This window comes from Ixodes scapularis, unplaced genomic scaffold (genome assembly GCF_016920785.2).
Source record: "Ixodes scapularis isolate PalLabHiFi unplaced genomic scaffold, ASM1692078v2 PGA_scaffold4__175_contigs__length_147842914, whole genome shotgun sequence".
NCBI lineage: Eukaryota > Metazoa > Arthropoda > Arachnida > Ixodida > Ixodidae > Ixodes > Ixodes scapularis.
Window position 1 is genome coordinate 35,305,558 of NW_024609879.1, and position 21,910 is coordinate 35,327,467.

Here is a 21,910-nt window from a genome sequence, read left to right on the forward strand (position 1 = left end):
GAACTTCTAATAATACAAACAAAACTCCTGGCGTTCTGGAGTTTGAAATAATTAGAGGTTATTGTATCTGGACCAGAATCTGTGCGTTTCTAGTCTAGAAACTCTGGAAATTGATCGTTATATGCCCCATGCGGGACTGATTGGAGCGTTGCAATCGCTTATTGGTGACGTAGTGACCAGCATGACGTGACTAAGTCAGGTATTTTTACCGTTCTTCTTTGCTTCGGTTGCGTGCTTTAGCTCGTAGCAGAAGAAACTGTTCCCTACGTGAATTTTGTTTCTGCTATCATGGATAACCTGCGTAGGACAAAACCTAAAAACCAGTCCGAATGCGCCAAGCGAAACGATCGCAAGTTGTGTGTAAGTTCAGCCCCGTTCACACTCTTGCGATCGAGTAAAACCGAGAGAGACCAGACCAGTTTTTAAGCCTTTTGCGATTTCTTAGGACCGGATGCGATGCAGCGCAGCTGGTCCTAAGAGATCGCAAGAGGCTTAAAAACCGGTCTGGTCTCTCGGTCGTACTCGGTTGCAAGAGTGTGAACGGGCCTTTACGATGGAATTCTACGATAGCTTCACGGCCGCTAACACCACTCGTAAAATTCGCCATGGAGACCAACGAGCTCTACGTGCTCTTTGCGTGCTTCTCGACTCCGAGCAGCAAACGAAAGGAAATACATACTCAGATACCATTCCCGGAGAAGGTCACTCGATTCACGGATTTCAGAAGCAACGACAACAATCCCAGCGACTTGAGTGGCCTCTCGATTCGGTGGGAGGGTCGAGAAAGGTGGGTCGGAAGGCCTAGCAAGTCGCCCGTCACTCGGTGCCTACGACCAGTGGCGTCATTAGGGGCCCCAAAGAAATAGGGGTTCACAACTGCGCACGCACCAAACCCAAACTCCGTTTTGGGTTTCGGGTTGGCGTTCTCCCCTAACGCAAAATTCGAGAAATAGCGTGGGGCCCCTATCGCCCATACTTGCTTGGGGTCGTGTTCCGTCGGCAAATATGGCGGCGCCCTTTCCGCTCGCTTCGGAGCATATTCGTCATAGTCGCTGCCATGTTTGCCCCAGCATTATTAGCCACGTTCGTTGCCAATGAAGGGTGCATCCAGTTTTCGTTTCGCTTTATCTCGCCCAAGTAACAAACAATGAGTGGTGGACTCGCCCCATTTTAAAGATTGTCCCTGGTTCTGGCCGCTCCTAAGCCTAAAGAGACGATGTAGCTGCTCCGTGGCTCCGAGTGAATTTCGTTCGTGGCACGATACTTGTAGCTTAAAAACAAGTATTTTTAGGCTTCAAAGTCGCTCCATCTCAAATCTAAATAAAGCAGCTTGTCGCAAGGTATGCTCGTTCACGTTAGTGTCAGTTTCAGCATGTTTGAAGGCGTGAATCATCAAAGCGCACACGGACGCCCGAAAATGTGAGAACAAGCGCAAAACTAGAGCGCTACGGATTGGATTGTTTTGGCTGACAGCCACCAACATTTATACTGATTTTATATTGTCTCTAATTTTAGCCGGCTTCATTTAGATTTGCAATCGCCATTATTTATAAATCAAAAAGTACTTTGCTAAGCGCATATGTTTTACTTTTTTTTTTTTTTTGATTATAAGATTAGCGCTGCAAGCGGGAAACGTAAGCGCGCTGCGCTGAGTTGCGAAACCTCTTTTCTAGAAGCCGTCGACGCTTTTGGGTCCCTCCATCTCTTAGGGTAACCCAAACGTCGGGGCCCCCTATTGTAGAACTCTAATATGTTTAAGCGACACGCATTCCTTTTTAACGCGATAACCAGCTCGTGTTCCAGAAAAGCCGGTGTGGGTGAGATGAAAAAATCCTGATTGGTCGATAGGGTCATGACGTCACAGCCACACGACAACACGCGGGAATTTCATACGACCCACAACGCTCACGTGAAACGTGACGTCGCGCGTGAAATGTAATTGCATAAAACATGACATGGTAGTGCGGATTCATATGTCTCAAATGATTTCACTTTATGAAGTAATTAACTTGCCTTTGAAGGAAAACATTAAAGCATCTCTGGCGGGATTATAATTTATAACCTACAATCCTTTGGATGCGAGCCAGACACGCTACTGACTGGACCACGAAGACACGCTCGCATCTCTCGTCGTCCTCTTGTGATTTTTGGAGTGTTGTGCTTCAGCTCGTTGCATCTAAAGCACCACGTGTGGCGTGCTTTGTCGTCACAGTGACGCACTTGTCAATTCTATTTGCATCTTCTTTGACGTAATAGACACGTTATGAATTACCCTCGGATTGTGTGGTACGTAGACTATTTTTCGTGTGTGTCTGTAAAACAAAGCAAGCAAACTGAAAAAAAAACGGTAATCTAAATGCCAAGCTCAACTCCTGCTTAGCCATCCTCACGATTGTTTTTTTTTTTCTGACTGATTTTAACAGACTCTAAAATAAAAAAAAGGAAGGAACTCCTGCGAACCATTCCATGCTAGAATGCACCTGTTTGGTCACTTGACAAGCCTTCGAAGCCATGACAACAACAGATTTGGTCGTGGTCAGTACGATGACACGCAACTGGGTCGCAGGGTGCTGATCCGTAGGCCGTGACGCAACCGCTGTCGCGCTGTTTAAGTTTAATTTTGACGACAAGTACAACGAAAGAATTAGGTCAAAAGCAACCCTAAACCCTTGTTCAAATTCACGAATAAAACGTGAATTGTGAGCGATACACCTCAACCTACATGCTACCAACAAAGCACAGAAGCGGTAATATGATCATTGCTACCATGTAACAAGAAGCAGCCACGCGGGTTCACTCTATCTAATCCGGGATAATGAGTAAGTAGTACATCATTACATGCGGTGTCTTTATAAGTATATTGCACTGTATTCTCTCTATTTGCCAAGCCTCCCGTATTACGCGGAAGGCTCCCAGAATTTTACCACTTCGTACGGTTTCACGATTGACATGGAAATCTCCCGGAAAACTAAAATTAACCCCTCCTATGCAGTGTCGCTACAGACGGCAGCAATGATAGCAAGCATCCGCTGTATCTCCCTAGCACGAGCATTGCAGTACAAATGTAACGAATTTGACTTCATGTAACTTCATTGTCAAGATTTTTTTTTTTTTTTTTAAATGGTACCCCTTGGTTCATAAAACCACTCGGATATGGTTTCTCCGAACTTGACACGTATGATTCTGTGTTTATCTTTTGTAAAACTTTTGCTTTGTAACACAGTCTGTTGCAACTCAAGAAGGTAGGGCGAGGGTAAGACGGGCCGGGGAGGAAGACGCAGACGGAACGCTAAAGAGAGAAGGAGATTTCCCCTTCTCCACTCCAGCGTTCCGTCTGCTTCCTCCTCCCGCCCGTCTTACCCTTACCCTACCTTCTTGAGTTGCAACGGACTATAGTAAATCCTTGGTCATCGTTAATGCTTTGACTTAGAGCTGGTAAGCGACCTTCTCATGTAGGATGTGCTGGTCTTTATACTAAATATGTTTTTTCTCACCGACACCTTCTTGCAGTTGTTGGGCGGCAGCGACTCGGAGCCCCACCTGTGCGTGAAGGACTCGGTAAGTTGCCCTCTTTTGTGTTCATGCGGAATTCCTTTCTTACTGAAACTAACAGCGATTTCGCGAGGGGTCTTATTGAGCTTTGCTGCGAAGGGTTGTCACCGATTTCCATTCGATGCTTATAAGACTGCACAGCTTGCAAGCACTGTATGTGCTCCCCTTAGATAATTAAGCGAAAACATGCACATTTACTCTTTTGCCTTGGAAAGAGAACCCACTGACTGGCAAATATCTTTTGGCGAAAAAAATTCAACAGTCAAAGTATTGATCAGTTGCTCCTTTCGATGCTGCATGTGCAGGAGTGGAAGTGGAAGTCCGCAAACAACCGGAGCTTGGGCGACCTCTGGTGCGAGCTGCTCCGCTTCTACGCAGCAGAGTTCCCAACGGAGAAGCACGTCATCTGCATCCGCCGTCTCAAGCCGGTCCTCATCTCCGAGAAGAAGTGGAACAAGCGCTGCATCGCCATCGAAGGTGAGGCACAGCGCTTGCTAAGTGTGCCAAGACTCGCTGCTTCTGTCGAACTTCGCGGACTTCGTTGTCGGCGGAATTCTAGGAGAGGCTGCGTTCTGGAGGTTTGCTGTCTTTAATCCAGTGACTCCAGAGGAGTCCTGTAGCTTTTGTGCTTCACAATATCTTGATGTTTCTTTTTTTCTACTTCTTCTTTCTAATTTCGCATGTCAAGGTTCCCGTATTACACGGGAGACTTCTCAATTTTGACCAGTTTGTACGGTTGTACGATTGACAAAAAAAAAATCTCCCGGAAAATGAAAATTACCTTCTTCCCCGTCGTTTACATGGGAGGGGGAAAATTCTAATCTCCCTCTCGTGGCTTCCAGAACGCTAAGTGAATGTCGAAAGACAAAGCAAATCTTCACAGGAAGGCAAAACCCTCTCCCGCGTTGGCCACGACATCACGGAAACGATGGGACGCTATTGGATGCGGAGGTGGCAGAGGGATATATGAAACCCTTTGAGGGGCATCTGCCGCTGCCTTCTTGGCGTGTAACTTAGTATAGCATGCGGAGTGCTATATAAATGTAATGAAGTTTTCTTCGTGTAAATTTCTTGTCAATACAGTCGATCCCATATATATCGAATTCCAAGGGTATCTTAAAATAGTTAGATATATTAATAGTTTTTTATACAAAAATGTGTTAAATTAAGCTCTAGTCTAAATTTTTTTTGCCGTTTCTCCCAATACCGAAGGTCGCGACAAACGGGAGCTTACCGAATAGATCATCCAAGAGCCCCTAAATACAGTAGAGCGTAGTTGGCGGAGACCGCAAACAGCGCCGCGCTTTCCAAGTGCGCCTGGCTGGGACCTCCACACAGCGTAAGCGACAAAAAACGACAATTTTAATAATGATAATTAAAAAACTGAAAGAACACAGAAAAGCGAGACGTATAAAAAATGTGTTGGTGAAAAAAAATGTTAAGCAAACAACAAAAAGGAAAGCTCACTAAATTGAGGCAGTGGGCAAAAAAATAACGGTAAAATAAGAAAGTGAAACATAGAAAATGCGTTCAAAGTGCGATTGCACGGCCGTTGTGTCGACACACTCGACTTGTTGAAGACGTTTTTATTCGCTTATTTTATTTTAAGCTAGGGAGTCATGCAGCGTCAGCATTTTTCGGGGAAAAGGTGCAGGCTACCGTTTTGACAGCGGGCACTCCTTGCTCTGTCAAAACGCGCATGCGTTCCCTTCCAGTTGCTTTTGCCCTCCTCCACTTTTTTTTTTCCCCGGTTCATGCTGGCTTGGCGCTCTTCCAGCCACGCAACGCAAGCGTGTGTTTGCTACCGGGGCAATCGAATCCCGGGAAAAGCAACGGGCGGACAGGCTTCCTTCGCTACATCAAGTGTCCCCGCCATGGGATTTAAATTGAAAAAGACAAAGCTCCTATACTACTACGTGTGATTTTCAAGGGGATATTTGCACTGTTTGATACAAACAAAAGTTCGAAATACCTGAGTGCGATACTAAAACCGGGCTGGCCTGTATTCGTTCTTAAAAAAAAATCTATTTCCTTTTTTCCCCTTACCATGCTTAGAAGCTTTCCCGGATTTGGTTTCCCCGAACTTGGCGTTTATGCATGTGTAATGTTGGAAAGATAGGTGTGTGTGTGTGTGTGCGCGCGTTTATTTATTTTCAGTCTTGTGATACTCCACTGGGAAGGCATGTCGCTGTCAGTGGGCATAAACCCATGACCATAAAATGACTTACTTTGTCTTGTCTTGAACACAGACCCCTACTCGAGTGAGCGGAACCTCACCTACTCCATCCCGAACGAGGATATGAACCTGTTCCTCAAGCGGGCGCTCCGGGAGTCTGCCATCTACTTCCACGAGCCACAGGTCACTGTGGCCATTGACCTGATCCGCGAGAACATGCGTGCGTGTCCCCGTTGGTGCGCAGACAACTCGAAGTTTGAGTCGGACTCTGATTCGGACCAGGAGGAGTCCCAGGTAAGTTCATCTATCCTCTACCACTCTGAGATTGCCCGTGCTTTTTTCAAGGTTGAGACAAGCTCGGGAGCCGACACGCATACCTGCAAACTCTCCCTTATTGTCCGGGAGCCTCCCGCTACCTGAAAACTCCCAAAAAGTTGTCTCCGTAGTTATTGTTTAAATTTTTTTATGACGCCCTCTTGCTATAATCATCACGCGCGTGTCAGTGCGAGTTAGTCGATAGTAGTTTTAGGTTACTCTGGCGAGTTACCACGTGACAAATCAGTTAGTGCAGCAGCGTAAAAAGAGGGTAGACTTACAAACGCCAAGGTAGAAAGTCTCTACTCTGGAGTAAGTTCGAGCGCATTTTGGAACACGGCTCATATGATCGTAAAAGCGCACTGCGCTAGGCTATTCTTTTTTTTTCGCTAGGTTTAGTTTTGCTGAAACTGTGATCACCCGATGCAAAGAGTTACGCACCACATCCATATCCACTTGGCTTTGCCAGGTCGGCGAGTGAAGTGCGGAGCGCTGAACTGCTCTGTGTTTTCCTGAGTGAAGTTGGAACAATCGATGGCGCTTTCAAAAGCCAATAAGTAGTTGCAAGTATTTCTGAGATCATACAGGATGGGGCTTCCGTGCTTTGTCACTTCGCGGAAAGATGACAAGTATGGATTGTGCACTACTTGCTCCTGTGATGCGAGCATTTCGCGCGGCGGCAAGACCGACGTCAAGATGCACATCGCTTCACAAAAACATCAGAACAATGTTTGTACCGCAGGAGCTCAGGGCACCATCGGCAGTTTCGTCAAAAACAACTGTGAAGAAAGTGTGATCCGCGCAGAATGCCTCTTCACAGAATATCTTGTCGAACTAAATATGCAGGGTTGTAAGAGTTGCTCATAAAAAGGGTAATTAAGTTGCTGCTGTTGTTGCGTTTTTGCAAGCACATGTAGTCAATTACTCAAACTTAATTCTAACTTAGCATTTAGTGAGTGATTTTTAACGAAATATGTTAGATAGCACTTCCATAAATATGGTACCCAGTTGAGTTTGTGAGTTCGCTACTTAGTTCACTGTCCGGTTGGTACTTGGTTGACTGTCATGCTCGTACTTGTTTGAGTATGTGAGGTTGGCACTTAGCTAAGTTAGTACATTATGTCGATGCCGACTTATGTTAGCATTTAACAAGGTGTGTTACGTCGGTATTTGGTTGAGTATGTTAGGTTTTTAGCTATATGAGTATGCTAAATTGGCACATAGATAAGTGTATTAAATTGATACCTAATCGTGATACGTGGAGCGAGGTGACAAAATGTGAAACGTTCACAATTCTCTGTAATGCCGAATTAGAGCGCAGCTCTTGAGGAGGAGGAGAGGAGGGTACAAAGGAGGAAATCCGAAATTTTCGCTAAATTTTCCGCTAGATTTAGCAAACCTTTTCCCGCTAAATTTAGCGGGTAAATATTCGCGCTAAATTTAGCGTGAAATTTACCAACATTGCCCCGCTAAACCTAGTTGGAAATTTAGCGAAAATGTTCTCCCTAAATTTAGCGGGGAAATCTACCGCTAAATTTAGCAAAAACATTTTACCGCTAACTTTCACATGACGTCACGCATGATGTCACGTGTGACGTCACGAGGGTAAACTTTTCCCGCTAAATATAGTGGAGATACTTTCCCGGTAAATTTAGCGGAAAAATTTCCCGCCAGATTGAGCTGAACGTTTTTAACTTTTTACCCTCGTGACATTACGTGTGACGTCATTTTGGGAAACGTCTTATAGTGAAATGCGCGGTTACGCCGACGGCGACGCTGCTCAACCCGGAAACGGGCGCTGAAGGGCTTTGCTCTAGAGAGGGGCGGAACCCCAAACCTTTTTGTCCCCTTCTTCTTTTGTCCCCTGTTTACCTGATTTAACTTGAAGTATCTTATGACGAATTCGGGTGGTCGATCGTCGGCAAGTTATTTTGCAGGAAAACCGGCAATAGTGTTCGCGTGGTCAGTTTTCAGCCGGCGCGCATTATTCGGGTGGTGGTTCCTCGGCAAACACCGGCAACTTTGCGGCGCTTTTTCCGCCCGAGCTCCAAACGGCCGGGTGAGTAGGCGCCAGACTGTATCCGGTGTTGTCACTTCCGAAATGGGAGAGAAGGTCAGGGAGAAAAAAAATGAACGAACCAACGAAACTGACCTGAAGTAACTTCAGCAGTCACTACTCGAGTCAATCCAAGCCGTTGGGACATGGGTGACGGCAGCTACGGCGGCGACAGCCTTTCACTAGCGGCGTCGCGTGGGTAAGAGGTGAAGATAACTGCCGCCGTCGACGTTTCGTGTTCGGGTGCTGAAAGTCACGTGGTGTGCCGCCGGCGCGTTACTGGTTGCCGGTTCTGCCGGCTCGGTCTCGCCGGCGATTGACAACCCGAATTCGCCATTAGTTTGGTACTTTGCACGTGCAGACCCTGGACGACGAGAGCGGCTCGGAGTACGGGTCCAAGACCCCATCCGCAAAACCCCAAAGGCGGAAGGAGGCCTCCACAATCGCCGGAGCATCCCAGTTTGTCCGACCCGGCCCCCCGATGGCCCAGCAGAACATCCAAAGGTTGTCGAGGCTCTCGAAAGAGGACTTCGACTACCAGTTCACACGCGAGACCCTCTCAAACGGGCGGGTGAGGACGGTTAAATGTTGGGGACGAATAAAGAAAAAGACCGTAAGTCAATCGCGGACGACGGCCTCCCAGCCAGAGTTCCATTTCTTTTTTCTTTCTTTCTGATTGCAGTTTTTCAAGTTTTGCGTACTTGACGATACTTTCCAGGTTGCAAGCACGGCAACGCCGGCTTTCAGAGGAGGCATGCAACGATGTTTTCTCACTTTGGCAGGCTAGTAGAAGCGTGCGAATGATTGGGTTTCGTGTTTAAATCGAACAACGATCGACCGTATATTTCACGAGACATTCGAGGCTTGGAATGGTTAGACGCACTGAATAGCTGGACAAAATCCGAGTTTGTTTGAAGACGAAGCATAGATCTTTCTGGAAGGAGTAGGACATGCTATTGACGACAGCGAAGCCCGCAAATCAAGACTGGCCACTAAATTAACCCCTTCGATGGAAAGTAGTTTGTTCCTTATGGTCCTCCAGTGTTTCGCAGCTCTGTGTACTACTAACCTATTTCTGATTTCTGCGACCATAATGCATACACACTCTAAAAAAAAGCCTGTGCGTCTGCTTTCCCGCACAACACCCGCAGAGCCAACCACCGCAATTTACGGAGGCAGCTCAGTGAATGACAATGCCGAAACATATGCTTAGACCAGAAAACGCAGTCTGAGTTGTGACATTAAGCAATGCAAAACGTCACGCTTGCATTGCTTACTGTCACAACTCAGACTGCGTTTTTTGGTCTAAACATATGTTCGGCATTCTTTCGCTGAGCTGCTTCCGTAAGTTGCGGTGATTGGCTCTCCGAGTGTTGTGCGTGAAATTAGACGCACAGACGTTTTTTGGAGTGCCCTAAAAACGTCTGTGCGTCTACTTTCCGGAACAACACTTGGAGAACCAATCAGCGCAACTTACGGTGGCAGCTCAGCGAAGGACGATGCCGAAACTTCTGTTTAGACCAAAAAAACGCGTAGTGAGTTGTGACATTAAGCAATGCAAGCGTGACGTTTTGCATTGCTTAATGTCACAACTCAGAGTGCGTTTTTTGGTCTAAACTATGTTTCGGCATTGTCATTCACTGAGCTGGTTCCGTAAGTTGTGCTGATTGGCTCTCCGAGTGTTGTGCGTGAAATTAGACGCACAGACGTATTTTAGAGTGCTCTAAAAACGTCTGTGAGCCTACTTTCAGGCACAACACTTGGAGAACCAATCAGCGCAACTTACGGAGGCAGCTCAGCGAATGACAATGCCGAAACATATGTTTAGACTAAAAACGCAGTCTGAGTTGTGACATTAAGCTATGCAAGCGTGACGTTTTGCATTGCTTAATGTTACAACTCAGACTGTGGTTTTTGGTCTAAACATATGTTTTGGCACTGTCATTCGCTGAGCTGCTTCCGTAAGTTGCGGTGATTGGCTCTCCGAGTGTTGTGCGTGAAATTAGACGCACAGACGTTTTTTAGAGTGCTCTAAAAACGTCTGTGCGCCTACTTTCACGCACAACACTTGGAGAACCAATCAGCGCAACTTGCGGAGGCAGCTCAGCGAATGACGCTGCCGAAACTTCTGTTTAGACCAAAAAAAAACGCGTAGTGAGTTGTGACATTAAGCAATGCAAGCGTGACGTTTTGCATTGCTTAATGTCACAACTCAGAGTGCGTTTTTTGGTCTAAACATACCTTTCGGCATTGTCATTCGCTGAGCTGCTTCCGTAAGTTGTGGTGATTGGCTCTCCGAGTGCTGTGCATGAAAACAGACGCACATACTTTTTTTTTAGAGTGTATGCCTTATTTTATATATCTATATATTTTGTCCTATTTAGTGTTTGCACATTGCACACATAAACTATGGGTATTGATAACCTGGAAGACTTTCAGACCACCATTTGGCCCTCTCCGTTTCGAATTCAATTTAGTATGAAATGTCACCGTTCGCACGCCTCCACTAACTACCTGTTACTGATAGTAAACCATTCAGGTTCCTAAAGTGTGCAACAGGTACCGGTTTTCGTCGACTCATTTTTTGCAGAAAAGGTTTTTGAGGACTGTAGTTATTTTTCTTGGACAGCTGTTTTCCTGCAGGATCCCTTATGCATTTAGGTGTTCGTTGTTTAGTTTCTAGGCTTGAGTCCAAAAGCTCGGAAAGTTCGAGTCCAGAGCCGATGGGAGCTTACCTTACTTCGTTACAGGTTTTGGTGCTTCATGCTTCGCACCACCAGCACATAGGAACTACAGACGTGAATCGGGAGCGTCGCGTTATTGAGAGTCGACTGTAGTTTGCTAGTTTCACCATTGACCGAGCGTCCAAATTTGTCCGCATCGGTTTTTTTGGGTTCATGAAAAGTCCGATATTCTTAAGCTCGTAAAGATTGCAAGTCATCTCAAGTTAGTACCGTGTTAAATGAATATTCCGTGCGTATAATACTGGTGCAGAAATTTAGGGAATATGCTGACGCTGAATTTTCACGGAATGTACTGATGCTTAATTTTCAAGGAAAGCGGTCATCCGGTATCTTTAAGGAATGCCATAACGCTGTATTTTCAGAAAATATATCGACGCGGAATTTTCAGGAAACATACCGGCTCATAATCGCCAGAGAATATGCCGCCGCAAAATTTTGAGCGACCTTACCGGTGCAAAATTTTCAGGGAAAGTCCAAATGGACAACTTTCAGAGAATCTACTGACCACTTTTCTAGGTATTCTTGCTCGTCATTCTGGGGGAGAGCTGGTAGAATTTATGGAAATTAGGGATGCGATCTCCCCACATAATATTTTCATTGTTGCAGGAGCCTCAGGTGATCTGTCCCTTTTGTATGGAAAAAGGGCACCTGAAGGAGGTGAGTAACGTTATCTGCTGGAAGCCCGGATCATTTTCCAATTATCTACATGAAAACACACAATCTCAGTCAGGGAATGACATCCATGATACGACGTGATGAATGTTAAATTTGTGCTTACGGAACGACAGCTTGAACGGAAAATGCATCCCGTACCAGTCATAAGATCACCTAAAGAAATAAGCACCGTACATGATAGCGTTCTCGTTAGCCAGTAGCTTGCGTCGTTACATGAAACTAGCTGTTCCACGGAATCACCACATGTCTTGGGTGTGTTAATGAAATCCCTTAAAGTTTCTGTCCAAATAATGTGGCCACATTGCGTGAAAAATGGTCATATACTGAAAGGCTCAGGCATGCTTCTGCACGATTTATTTATTCAAAGTACCTCAAAGGCCTGTTGGCATTATTTGAGGGGAGAGAATACAGTCTACTTAACATGAATAAGGAATGGCGGTGAGCTCGCCGACTCCATACAAACAATATTGCACAACGGCTTGCTTCTAAGTTAACCAAACATTTTCACAAATCGGTGACAGAAAGCACATAAAGACATAAAGGAATAAGAATACACGCATCAACATATCGAGTAATGCAAAATATAGATACTGTACCCAGTTCACTAGGAAAGCACATCGTTACACATTTTTAATTGGCTAAAATATACAAGGTTAACTCTGAAGGAAACAGTGTTGGATCAGATACTGAAAGGACGGCCTCGGGAAGATCATTCGAGAGCTTGATGGCACGTGGCAGGGAATAGTTTTTGAATGATAATGATCTCCCAAAGATGCGTTTAAAACTTTTAGTGTTAAAAATACACGATTCCTTGTTCAGGAGTTCCAGATGCAAGAACAAAGTACCACCGGGGTTGTGGCCTAATCAGTGAATTAAGCATAGAGAGAAATGTTACGTCGGGTTTCCAGTAGACAAATAAAAAATTCCTTGATTAGCGACACACTGTCGAAACGCGAATATGATGAAATAAACCGAACAGCTCGGTTTTCAATGAGCTCGATTTGATTAACTGAGTATGTTTGGTGAGGGGGCCCAGATAGCGCATCCGTACTCTAGTTTCTGGCGAACACAGGTTTCATAGGATAATTTGCGGAGGCGAGAGGCTAGATTTCCGATTGCGTTTCAAGAAACCGGGGGTACGGGATGCTTTAGCGGTTATGGTGTTAATGTTGGAAAGACAAGAAAGATTCGAACTTAGTTCAATACCGAGGTACTGATAAACAGAAACAGCGAGCGACGATGGGCGAATTCTTGAGTAAATATGCGAAGTATGAATTTGTGCGTTTACGGGTAAGAAAAAAACAAGCGGGAGTCGCCGCGTGTAGCATGCTCGTGTGAGCCCGTGGGGACTCTAGTAAAGTAGCAAGCTGGAAGAGTTGCTAAAATTTGAACGTAATTCCTTCCTCCATTTCTTGAACATTATTCCTTCCTCGTTTGTCCTTGTCTCTGCACGCGATTTTTGATTATGGTCCCGTCGGGTCGACGGAGTGCCTTGGGCAAAAGGGGACGACGAGCGCCTTGCTTCCGTTACTTTTACAGAAGTGTCCAAATCAGATCCTGCCGCAACTGGTGGAGCTTCCCCCCATGACGCGAGGCCACATCATGATCCTCAACGACGTCTGTCTGGATGTGATGCGTGAGTGTTCTACGTTCCCTTTTTACACTAATAGTCGCTGCTTGTTTTTCACACCACTAGAAATGACGTCTTCTGGTGACGTTGTAGTTGTCGTTGATGTAGTCCGCATAGTAGGGCGTAGGGTGTCCATTGTCGATGTTGCCAAACCTTGCAACCTTGGCCTGCCGCGTGCCAAGCGGAGGCATTATGACAAAACAATGCTATAGCATTAGTCCAATGAACACATGTGAAACATAGACGATATATAAGAACTATATAAGATAAATAAGAACATATAAAACCATATAAGAAATTTATAAGAAACTTCTCACAAGTTTTTTTTTTATGTGGTTCTTAGATGGTTCTATGTTCTTATATATCTTGTATGACTCGTGCGTTCATGGTACACAAACATTTCTCATACAAATGACATTCTTCAATAGGGTTGACGCTGTCAGTGCCAAGAGCTCGTGCCAGGAGACACGCTTTGACGTGCCGAGTAACAAAAATGAAACAAATGCCTTCTGAACTAAAAGTCAGATGCCTATTTTGTTCCGAACACCCCGCGGTGCGTGAATGACACGCCGATGCTCAGCGACTTCGCCGTGACGTTTCGCCACTGTCTCCGTGACTGTGCTGTAATTTAACGCAGGACTGCTCCATTCTTCTTTTCATGCCTGTTTTTTCACTATAGTTTTTTTTTATACTCAAGTTAGCTGATGAGAGTGTAAACATCAGGCTGGTTCGATTTAGCTGCACCTCCTGCACATGTGGAGAAAACGTGTAAGGTAGTGTACTTCCGGTATGTTTATTGAGAAAAGACCGGAAGTACACCGCCCTACACTTTTCTGCACTTGCGAAGGAGCTGCAGGTAAATCGAACGGACCTATTGCAGAGGGCGCTTTTGCTGCTCACCATAAAACATGCTCATGAAATCGGCTCGCTCTTTGCAGGCCAATGCTCGCCGCGCTCTCATGAAGAAAAGGACCGCAGCAGGCTCCTTCATGGGCTGGAGCGCCTAATCAGAGAGCTGTACACAGGTGCGTAGATTACCTTTGCATCCGTAAATATCTGCCGTAGTGTGTTCATACGCAGCACACTTCAGAAACGCCTGCTTGGATCATACACATATTATCATTAACAGAAACTGTAATCTCCAAAATCTGTCACCTCTCATATGAAGAACCGTCGTGTAAAAATAAATCCTCATAAAGTCTATAATCTGCGCCTGTATATAGTCAGCACTGCATATAACTTTTAAACACGTATCGCTTGCAAACCACTGTAGAACCCCCAAAAATAACTCGCCCCTATTTTTGCACGTTTTGCTCTTTCTTTAAACACACAGAAATCTAGCCCACTTCTAGAAACTGCGGGGCCCTGGCCCATGGTGACTTCTGCAGAAATAGTGTCGCTTGGCTGCGGAGGGAGATAAACGAACATTGCGGACTGGAAAGGGCCGTCATCTTTAGTTCATCGCCCCTCGCTGCGACTTCCAGTTTCTCTGGTCACAAAAGCTAAAACTAGCATTTTGTCAACTTTCCTTGATCGCACACAGAAAGTTATTCCGCTCCTTATTTTCGCCCGATTTGCATTCGATTTTAGGTGGGCTCTCTCTCCGGATATTACGGTATACATAAAGTGTGCTAATGCCACACTGTTGATTCGGTATAACTTTGTTATTTGGAACAAAAGGTGAATGGGGTAGGAAAGGCACCAAATGTTGTCTGTTAGCATCACGGATATTTTCACCCTGCATATTACAGTACAGTGTATTCATGTTACACGTGGCTCGTCACTCGGGTCGAATATGCAGATGCGAGGCTGACACTCTACGGCTCCTCCTGCAATGGCTTTGGCTTGGCGAGGAGCGATCTCGACCTGTGTCTGACCTTCGATAGCAGCAAGGATGGCAAGGTGGGTATTCACTCTCCAGGTGAACACCTGTCGTCTAGAGTTTCAATTATCTTCCAAGTCGCATGGAAGGATGTTTGTCTTGTCAAACGTTGCGATGCGTTTTCAATGCAGAACTCCTCTTAACGGAACCAAGTTGGCATCTGCGTGCATGTCGCTACGGCCGTTGCATGGCTTCGTCAATTAAGTTGCGGGCTAATGTCCCGCTGCATTTAGCAGGATGCCGCTATGGCTCACACGGCTGCCGCCACGGCGGGTCGCGTGATGTGCGTCAGGCCGTGCCACGTCACGCATCACCAATGTCGCGAGACTCGCGCTGCGAGGTTGTAGTGTTATGATCTTGAATAACATAATTAGATCACGGGCCCACATTCCGTGACATCACATCATGAGGCACACTGTCACGGTGCCCAAATATTATATAGTTCGTGGCGCATGTGGCTCGTTAACGAAGGTGTCGGTCTCGACCCCACGATTCATTTTGCATTTTCTTTTCTCTAGAAAGCTCCAACGTTGTCAATCATTTTTCATTTTCATCTTCCGAGTGTATTGAACACCGTCAGCTTTGTTTCTCATTTTCGCCCTCCCTCTGGAAAGTTTCAGTCCATTCTCGACAGTTGTTGCATGTTCTGGCTTCAAACGTTCCCGTGGCGGCTCGACGTCTCCGCAGGAACTCTGCCACAGCCAGACGATTCCCGAACTGGCTAGAAAGCTGCGAGCACACCCAGACCTGGCCAGAATCGTTCCCATCACCACGGCCAAGGTGCCCATTGTCAAATTCTACCACCTTCCCAGCCGGCTAGAGGGCGACATTAGCCTCTACAACACCCTGGTGAGCAAAGCCATGGGGGGGGGGGGGGGGGGGGGGGGGGAAGAAGGGGACGTATTTACTCGGATATAAGTCGACCAAAAATATAGGTCGATGCCCTCATATTAAACTAGGTGAGAATAAAAATACAATTCTAATGTGGTAAACTTCATTTTTTAAAAACAAAAGTTTGTTTCGGCAAAAAAAAAAAAAATTACTTACAGCACTGTCGGCTCAAACTCAGCACGATGCCAAATTTGTCAGAACTTCCGGACATGTCATCTTCGTCGGAAGCTATGTCAGCTTCGTGGATATCCTCACAAATTCGCAACAAAACCTCGCTGACACCGCTGCAAATCGGCAACAAGAAATGAAAGCCGCTGGAGACAGGCGAAGCGACGAAAGATCACATACAAAGACGCGAGCAACGCCGCAAGCCGCCGCCAGCCGTCACGTGTCCAACAAGAAGCGAAAGTAACCTCCGTATTTTGTTTTACTGTGCATCCGCGAGTAAGGAAAGGAGAGGAGGGGAGAGGGAAAGGCAGTGGGGCAAGGTGCCTGGCGTGTCGCGTGGGCACTCTTGCAACCGAGTACGACCGAGAGAGACAAGACCGGTTTTCAATCCTCTTACGACGTCTTAGAACCAGCTCGACTGCAGCGCATCCGGTCCTAACACGTCCCAAGAGGCTTAAAACCCGGTTCCGTCTCTGTCGCTTTTACTCGGTTGCAAGAGTGTGAACGGCGCTTAATGCCCGAGGGAAGCGCAAGCGGTGGCCACGACGGGCCGCCGGCTGCTGCTTTCTGAATCAAGAAACATTGCAGCACTAAGGTGACGTCGGCTCGGTGTCTCAGTGGCTCGATAGCTCCATGCAATCGAAATTTTCTAGTCACGATTATAGGTCGATCTTTAACTTTAGGCATTTCAAAAAAAAAAAAGACAAAAAAAAAAGGTTGACTTATATTCGAATAGATACGGTAGTTAAATCTTGGCGGTATCGTGGGCCACACAAGCTTGTGGTGCTCGTGCGGGGGAATTACGTGCGTTGCCGTGCACTCACCCAAACTCGACCCTGTGAGCCAGCCGGCATGTGGCACTCGGCCTTACATTCTCACCAACTCCGCCTTCTGATACGTTACAGGCTCTGCACAACACGAGACTGCTCAAGGTCTACAGCGCCATCGACGAGAGGGTGCGTGTGCTGGGCTACACGCTCAAACACTTTGCAAAGGTGAGCCCGTGCAGCGAGTGAACGCCGAAGGGGAAATGGGGGGAGGTTCTCACGACGACTAGTATGGGGAATCTCACGTAGTGCTTTTAATGGAGAATGCAGTCTATCAGAACTGGTGTCGGGGCGGCCTAACGTACCGTTGAATTTAGTGGGCACCATTATGTGTGACGTAGTCCTGCGGTTGGATGTAATATGAATGACGTGGTCATACAGTTGGTGGAACTCTCGGTTACACGCGTTCACATCACTGTCAAAACATGCGGTCAAAACATGATGTCGCGGTGCCGCACGTTGTCACGCTGCCCAGATTAGCGTTTTAGGGACAAACCGGGTAAACACGTGCGTTTTGGTCTCGTTGTTACAGACAGCTCGTGTTGTGGATGCTTTTTTGGGGAAGAACGGAGGCATCCACGTGAATTAGACATCGATGCATGTCGTGGATGCATTCTGCGTAACGGGGCGTTTGGGCAGTAGATGTTTGGCGACTTCTTCGGGTGTCACGTGATAATGAATGCCAAGGGTGTCTCACTTCTGTCGACAGACCTTCGATATCGGAGATGCGTCACGGGGCAGCCTGTCTTCGTACGCGTACATCCTGATGGTGCTGTACTACCTGCAGCAGTGCCAGCCGCCCGTGATCCCAGTCCTGCAGGAGGTGGGTGATGCTAGTCCCGTCGTCACTACTCTACCCTAGGGCTACTGCGTAGGCTGCGCTTCAAAGTACCGACACTTGAACCACCTTGCTGCTGAACATAATTGTTGCAGTTATGTGGAGTTCTATATGAAATCGCAGGAAACACTTTTACGTCCTGCAGAGGTGATGAAAAGAGGCCACGACAGAGCAAAAACGATGTTGTCCGAGCTTCAGGACACCGTACTGAAAACTTAGGAAGTTGAATTTGGGAATCGTAACTATCGCAAGTTGCGCCCATATTGTGAATGTGTCGGACACCTAATGCTGGTATATATAATAAAAATGACGTGTGTCGAATACATAATTGGGCATTCATAATATGGTTTGTTTTGCATGTTCTGCTTTCCTCAAATTCCGTTGATGTCTTACTGATGTCACTTTTTGCCGGCAGCTCTATCCAGAGGGAGACAAGAAGCCAGAGGTGATCATTGAAGGATGGAACGCCTGGTTCTTTGACGATATGGACCGCCTGGTAAGCCTTTGGACCGTGTCGTGGTTATTTTTCAGTTAAAAGTATAAGGATCTTTTATTTGTGGTTGGTATTTCAAATGGAAGTTTGAAGAACATATGCACTTTCACCATTCAATCTTGCGAAGGTACAATTCTCGGGTAACTGCAGTCTCGGTCAGACTCGCTACCCGACTGTGAAGGTTGATTAAAAAAGAGCATATTTGGTATACAGTTACGTATTGCGTCTCAAAACGCCGCAAAAATAAACTGAATAAAATGTTTTTCGTGCTTCCGCAGTCAGGAAATTGACGATTAAGCAACCAAAGGGGGTTCATCTTTGAACGTGCACTATTTAAAGGGCCCTTGAAAAAATTAAAATATTTAAACAGTCTGAAAAGGACACGTGAGATTTATTTTTAAATTTTGCACGCAAAGTCTATGACCTCACGGAATGGACATTCGCTCAACGAGAAGGTAATTCGCTCTTTCCACTTCAACATTAAGGCGAAGCCGATCCACCTATCATCCATGCGCCCAAAATGCCGACAGTGAGAACAAGTGGAAAGGAGGTGACTACCGACTAAATCACATCTTGCGCCGGAAATATTCCTTTAATTTTTTTCGCGTAAATTAAATTTTTCTTACGCGCGTGCCGTAGCCAGATTGCTTAAAGAAGTCATTTTTGTGTCTTTTAAGGGGGAATGCTTGCAAAAAACCTAAACTTTCTTTATATTTAGAGCTATATGTATGAAACTTTAAGGGCACATTCATGGCATATATATATATGAGTAACTGTCAAATTTCATAAAGCTGTGCCCATGAATTCTCAATCTATTCTTCTTTTTTTCATTATGGTTCAAATTCTTTCTTTTCCCAAGCCGTGGAGAAATAGCAAAACAAAGTGGAAATGTGAAATTTAATATAAGCATTCCTGGATAGGCACCCGAGGGCATGGCAGGCGCTTTTTATTAATTTATATTCGAACAAATGTTTGCACAACATTGCATTTGATATTGTTGGTCATATCCTCGTCCATCAAATTTAATTTGAGTGTTATAAAATATTAACACAATCGTCTAAAAAAAGAATCTTCTCTCACCAAGTTATTAAGGAAGAGAATGGAAGAAACTGCACGCAAATTCATTAAACAGTTCTTCAGATATTGCTGAGATAACCACCAATTCCAGCGGAAAACTGCATTCTGAGAAAATAGCAGTTGAAAGCTGCCCTTACATTTTCAGCGTTGAGCTCGTTTCACGTGACGCGATTCTGCTTGCAGTTTTCCTTTTCGTGTTGCAAAGAGCTTACGGACACAATTCGGATGCTCAAAAGTCACTGTCCACGGCTTTTATTCGTTAGCTTTCTCTCGAGCAAGCAACGTTGTAACCGAAAATCGCGATAATCGCAAGCAGGATTGCGCTACAAGAAACGGATTTACCCGCAGAGTAGTTGGAAGTGTCCTTGCATACTTCCTTTTTGTTCCGCGGTTGTCTTTACTTAGTTTCAACGGTCGATGGCCTGTATCGAAAAAGCGCAATCTGAAGTAGTGACGCGATGAGCCTTGGTATCCCGCTATGCAGACGCGGGCCGCCGATGCTGCTTCTGATGGTGGCCATGCAGAGAAGCTACCATGAACTGATTTCGTCCTTCGAATGCGCGCACCGTCTCTTAATTCATTCCCCGCACCTCTGTGGCCACGAAACACATGGACAGAGTGTGCGAAGCCACTAAAACAGAGGGCACCAAACGATCACAAACATGGCGAAAAGCACACACACAAAGCGCAGGAACAAGTAAGTAGACGACGCGAGGCTGGTGAGACGCGTTCCGGCTCCACGGTAGTCATGGCAACGAAGGAAGAACAAACGTCGCGGCCAATAGTAGTCGTGCACTCTTTTGAGCGGGCGCTTTGGCCAATAACTGCGTCGCAATCGCGAGGCGAGAAAAAGCTGATCACGCCAAAGTTATGCTGCGGACACAATTTGAAGGGCGTCAAAAAACAGAAAAAAATCCCATTGGTGGATTTTTAGCGAATGTGTTAGCATGACCTCTGGGAAACGCCACACACGTCTCTATTTGGGAATTGCTAATGCTGATCCCTTCACTTTATTGTTTTTGGTTTCCTTTTTGCTTCGTCTATTTTTTTTCTGTCTCCTTTTGGCCTCGCTGTGGAGTCATTGTTGGCGTTTTCCAAAGGAGGCCGTGTATGGCGTCTCCCAGGAATCATGCTGACGCATTCGCTGAGAATCCACCAATGGGTCTCCCTGCAATTGTTTTCGCTCTTGGATACGATCATCCATATGCCTCGTGGAAAAGACCACACTCATACCAATCACGGGAGGAACCGCATCCATATCACTCGTGGAGTGAACCGCATCCATCGTTTTAACTAATCACACACATCCCAGCAAATGCACCCGTACTACGAAAACCCAGAGCGAAGAAGAACCGGCGACGACTCGAGCGGCAGCTGAGCACGCCTGCATTCTACCGCGCCGCGGCAACACCTCCTACATAAGAAAGCCCAAGTGCTGAATTTTTCTGCGTCACTAAAGAAGGCTATCGTAGGACACAGATTGGACACGACTGCTGCCTCAGCGTTCGGCCGGAACACGTGTCCATTCAGTGAGAGTCGGAGTCCCTGCCGAACACTGAGGCCGTAGTCATGCCCAATCTGTGGCCTTCTTTAGTGACGCAAGAAAACTCATCATTTAGACTTTCTTATCGAGGGGGTGTTGGCCTTGGCGCGTCCTCCTCTCTGGCTCTGCGCGAGCTGTGAGTGTTACATTAACGAAAGCAAAACGGATCGTTTTCGAGAAAACCCGGCGGTTTCTGTCGGTTTCTCAGCGCCGGGGAGAGAGGGGGAGGTTAGCACATGCTGACGTCAGTACTTCAGACCAAAGGCAGCTTCGCACGTGTCACGCACACCCTCTCTTTTGCTCACTCTCTTTGGCACTGACGAACAAACGACACCGCCGGGTTTTCGTTAAAACTCCGCTTTAAAAAAAAAAAAAAAAAAAAAAACACGATGGCGGTTGTTCGACAAGATGAAAGCAAGCGGCTTGATTTTGCGTCTTCAGCGCGATTGTGAAGCCGCCAGGAACTCGTAAATATTTGTTAAAACATATTTTCTTAGTCAATTAGCTGTTGATAATTACTGTGGAGGTAGTTTAAAGGGATACTGAACCGAAATTTTGAGCTCACAAAACAAGGCTGGACGGATAGGCAGGGACGGTGCAAAACCACAAAACAACACTCATACAGCGATATCTCTAACGGATCGCCGCATTTTTGAAAAAAAAGAGTGCGAGATTGAACGCGACCCTGAGGCCGATAAAACAAGTATCGTCACGATTCTCATTTTCATGAATGATCACAAATATCAGAGCTACAAGGTTAATCTGATACGGTGTCCGTTAATATTTATTTTCTCTTCACCGAAAGAGCCGATTAACTTTTCTCGACATAAATATACGCCGAAAAAACCGGAAATTAAATTTTGAAATAAACACCGAAAAAATGTCGCCGAATTTTGAAAGAAAAAAAAATAGGAACCGAAAACGCGGAATTGTAGAGATATCAATGTATAAATGATGTTTTGGAGTTCGTATACTCTTTCTCACCGTTTCTGCGGCTTTATTTTACAAAATTCAAATTTCGATTCAATATCCCTCTATTTCGG

The 21,910-nt window shown here is 46.0% G+C and overlaps 1 protein-coding gene across 1 annotated transcript in view; it reads left to right on the top strand.

Annotated features, from left to right (window-relative positions):
* LOC8039353 (terminal uridylyltransferase 7-like) overlaps positions 1-21,910 on the top strand; it is a 40,583-nt gene that overhangs the window by 13,549 nt on the left and 5,124 nt on the right. Inside the window, 12 exon segments of the mRNA XM_029972755.2 lie at positions 3,511-3,558; positions 3,858-4,029; positions 5,802-6,022; positions 8,440-8,670; positions 11,450-11,500; positions 13,058-13,154; positions 14,087-14,173; positions 14,950-15,050; positions 15,718-15,879; positions 16,995-17,084; positions 17,626-17,739; positions 18,170-18,250. Coding sequence (XP_029828615.2) covers positions 3,511-3,558; positions 3,858-4,029; positions 5,802-6,022; positions 8,440-8,670; positions 11,450-11,500; positions 13,058-13,154; positions 14,087-14,173; positions 14,950-15,050; positions 15,718-15,879; positions 16,995-17,084; positions 17,626-17,739; positions 18,170-18,250 — 1,455 coding nt within the window.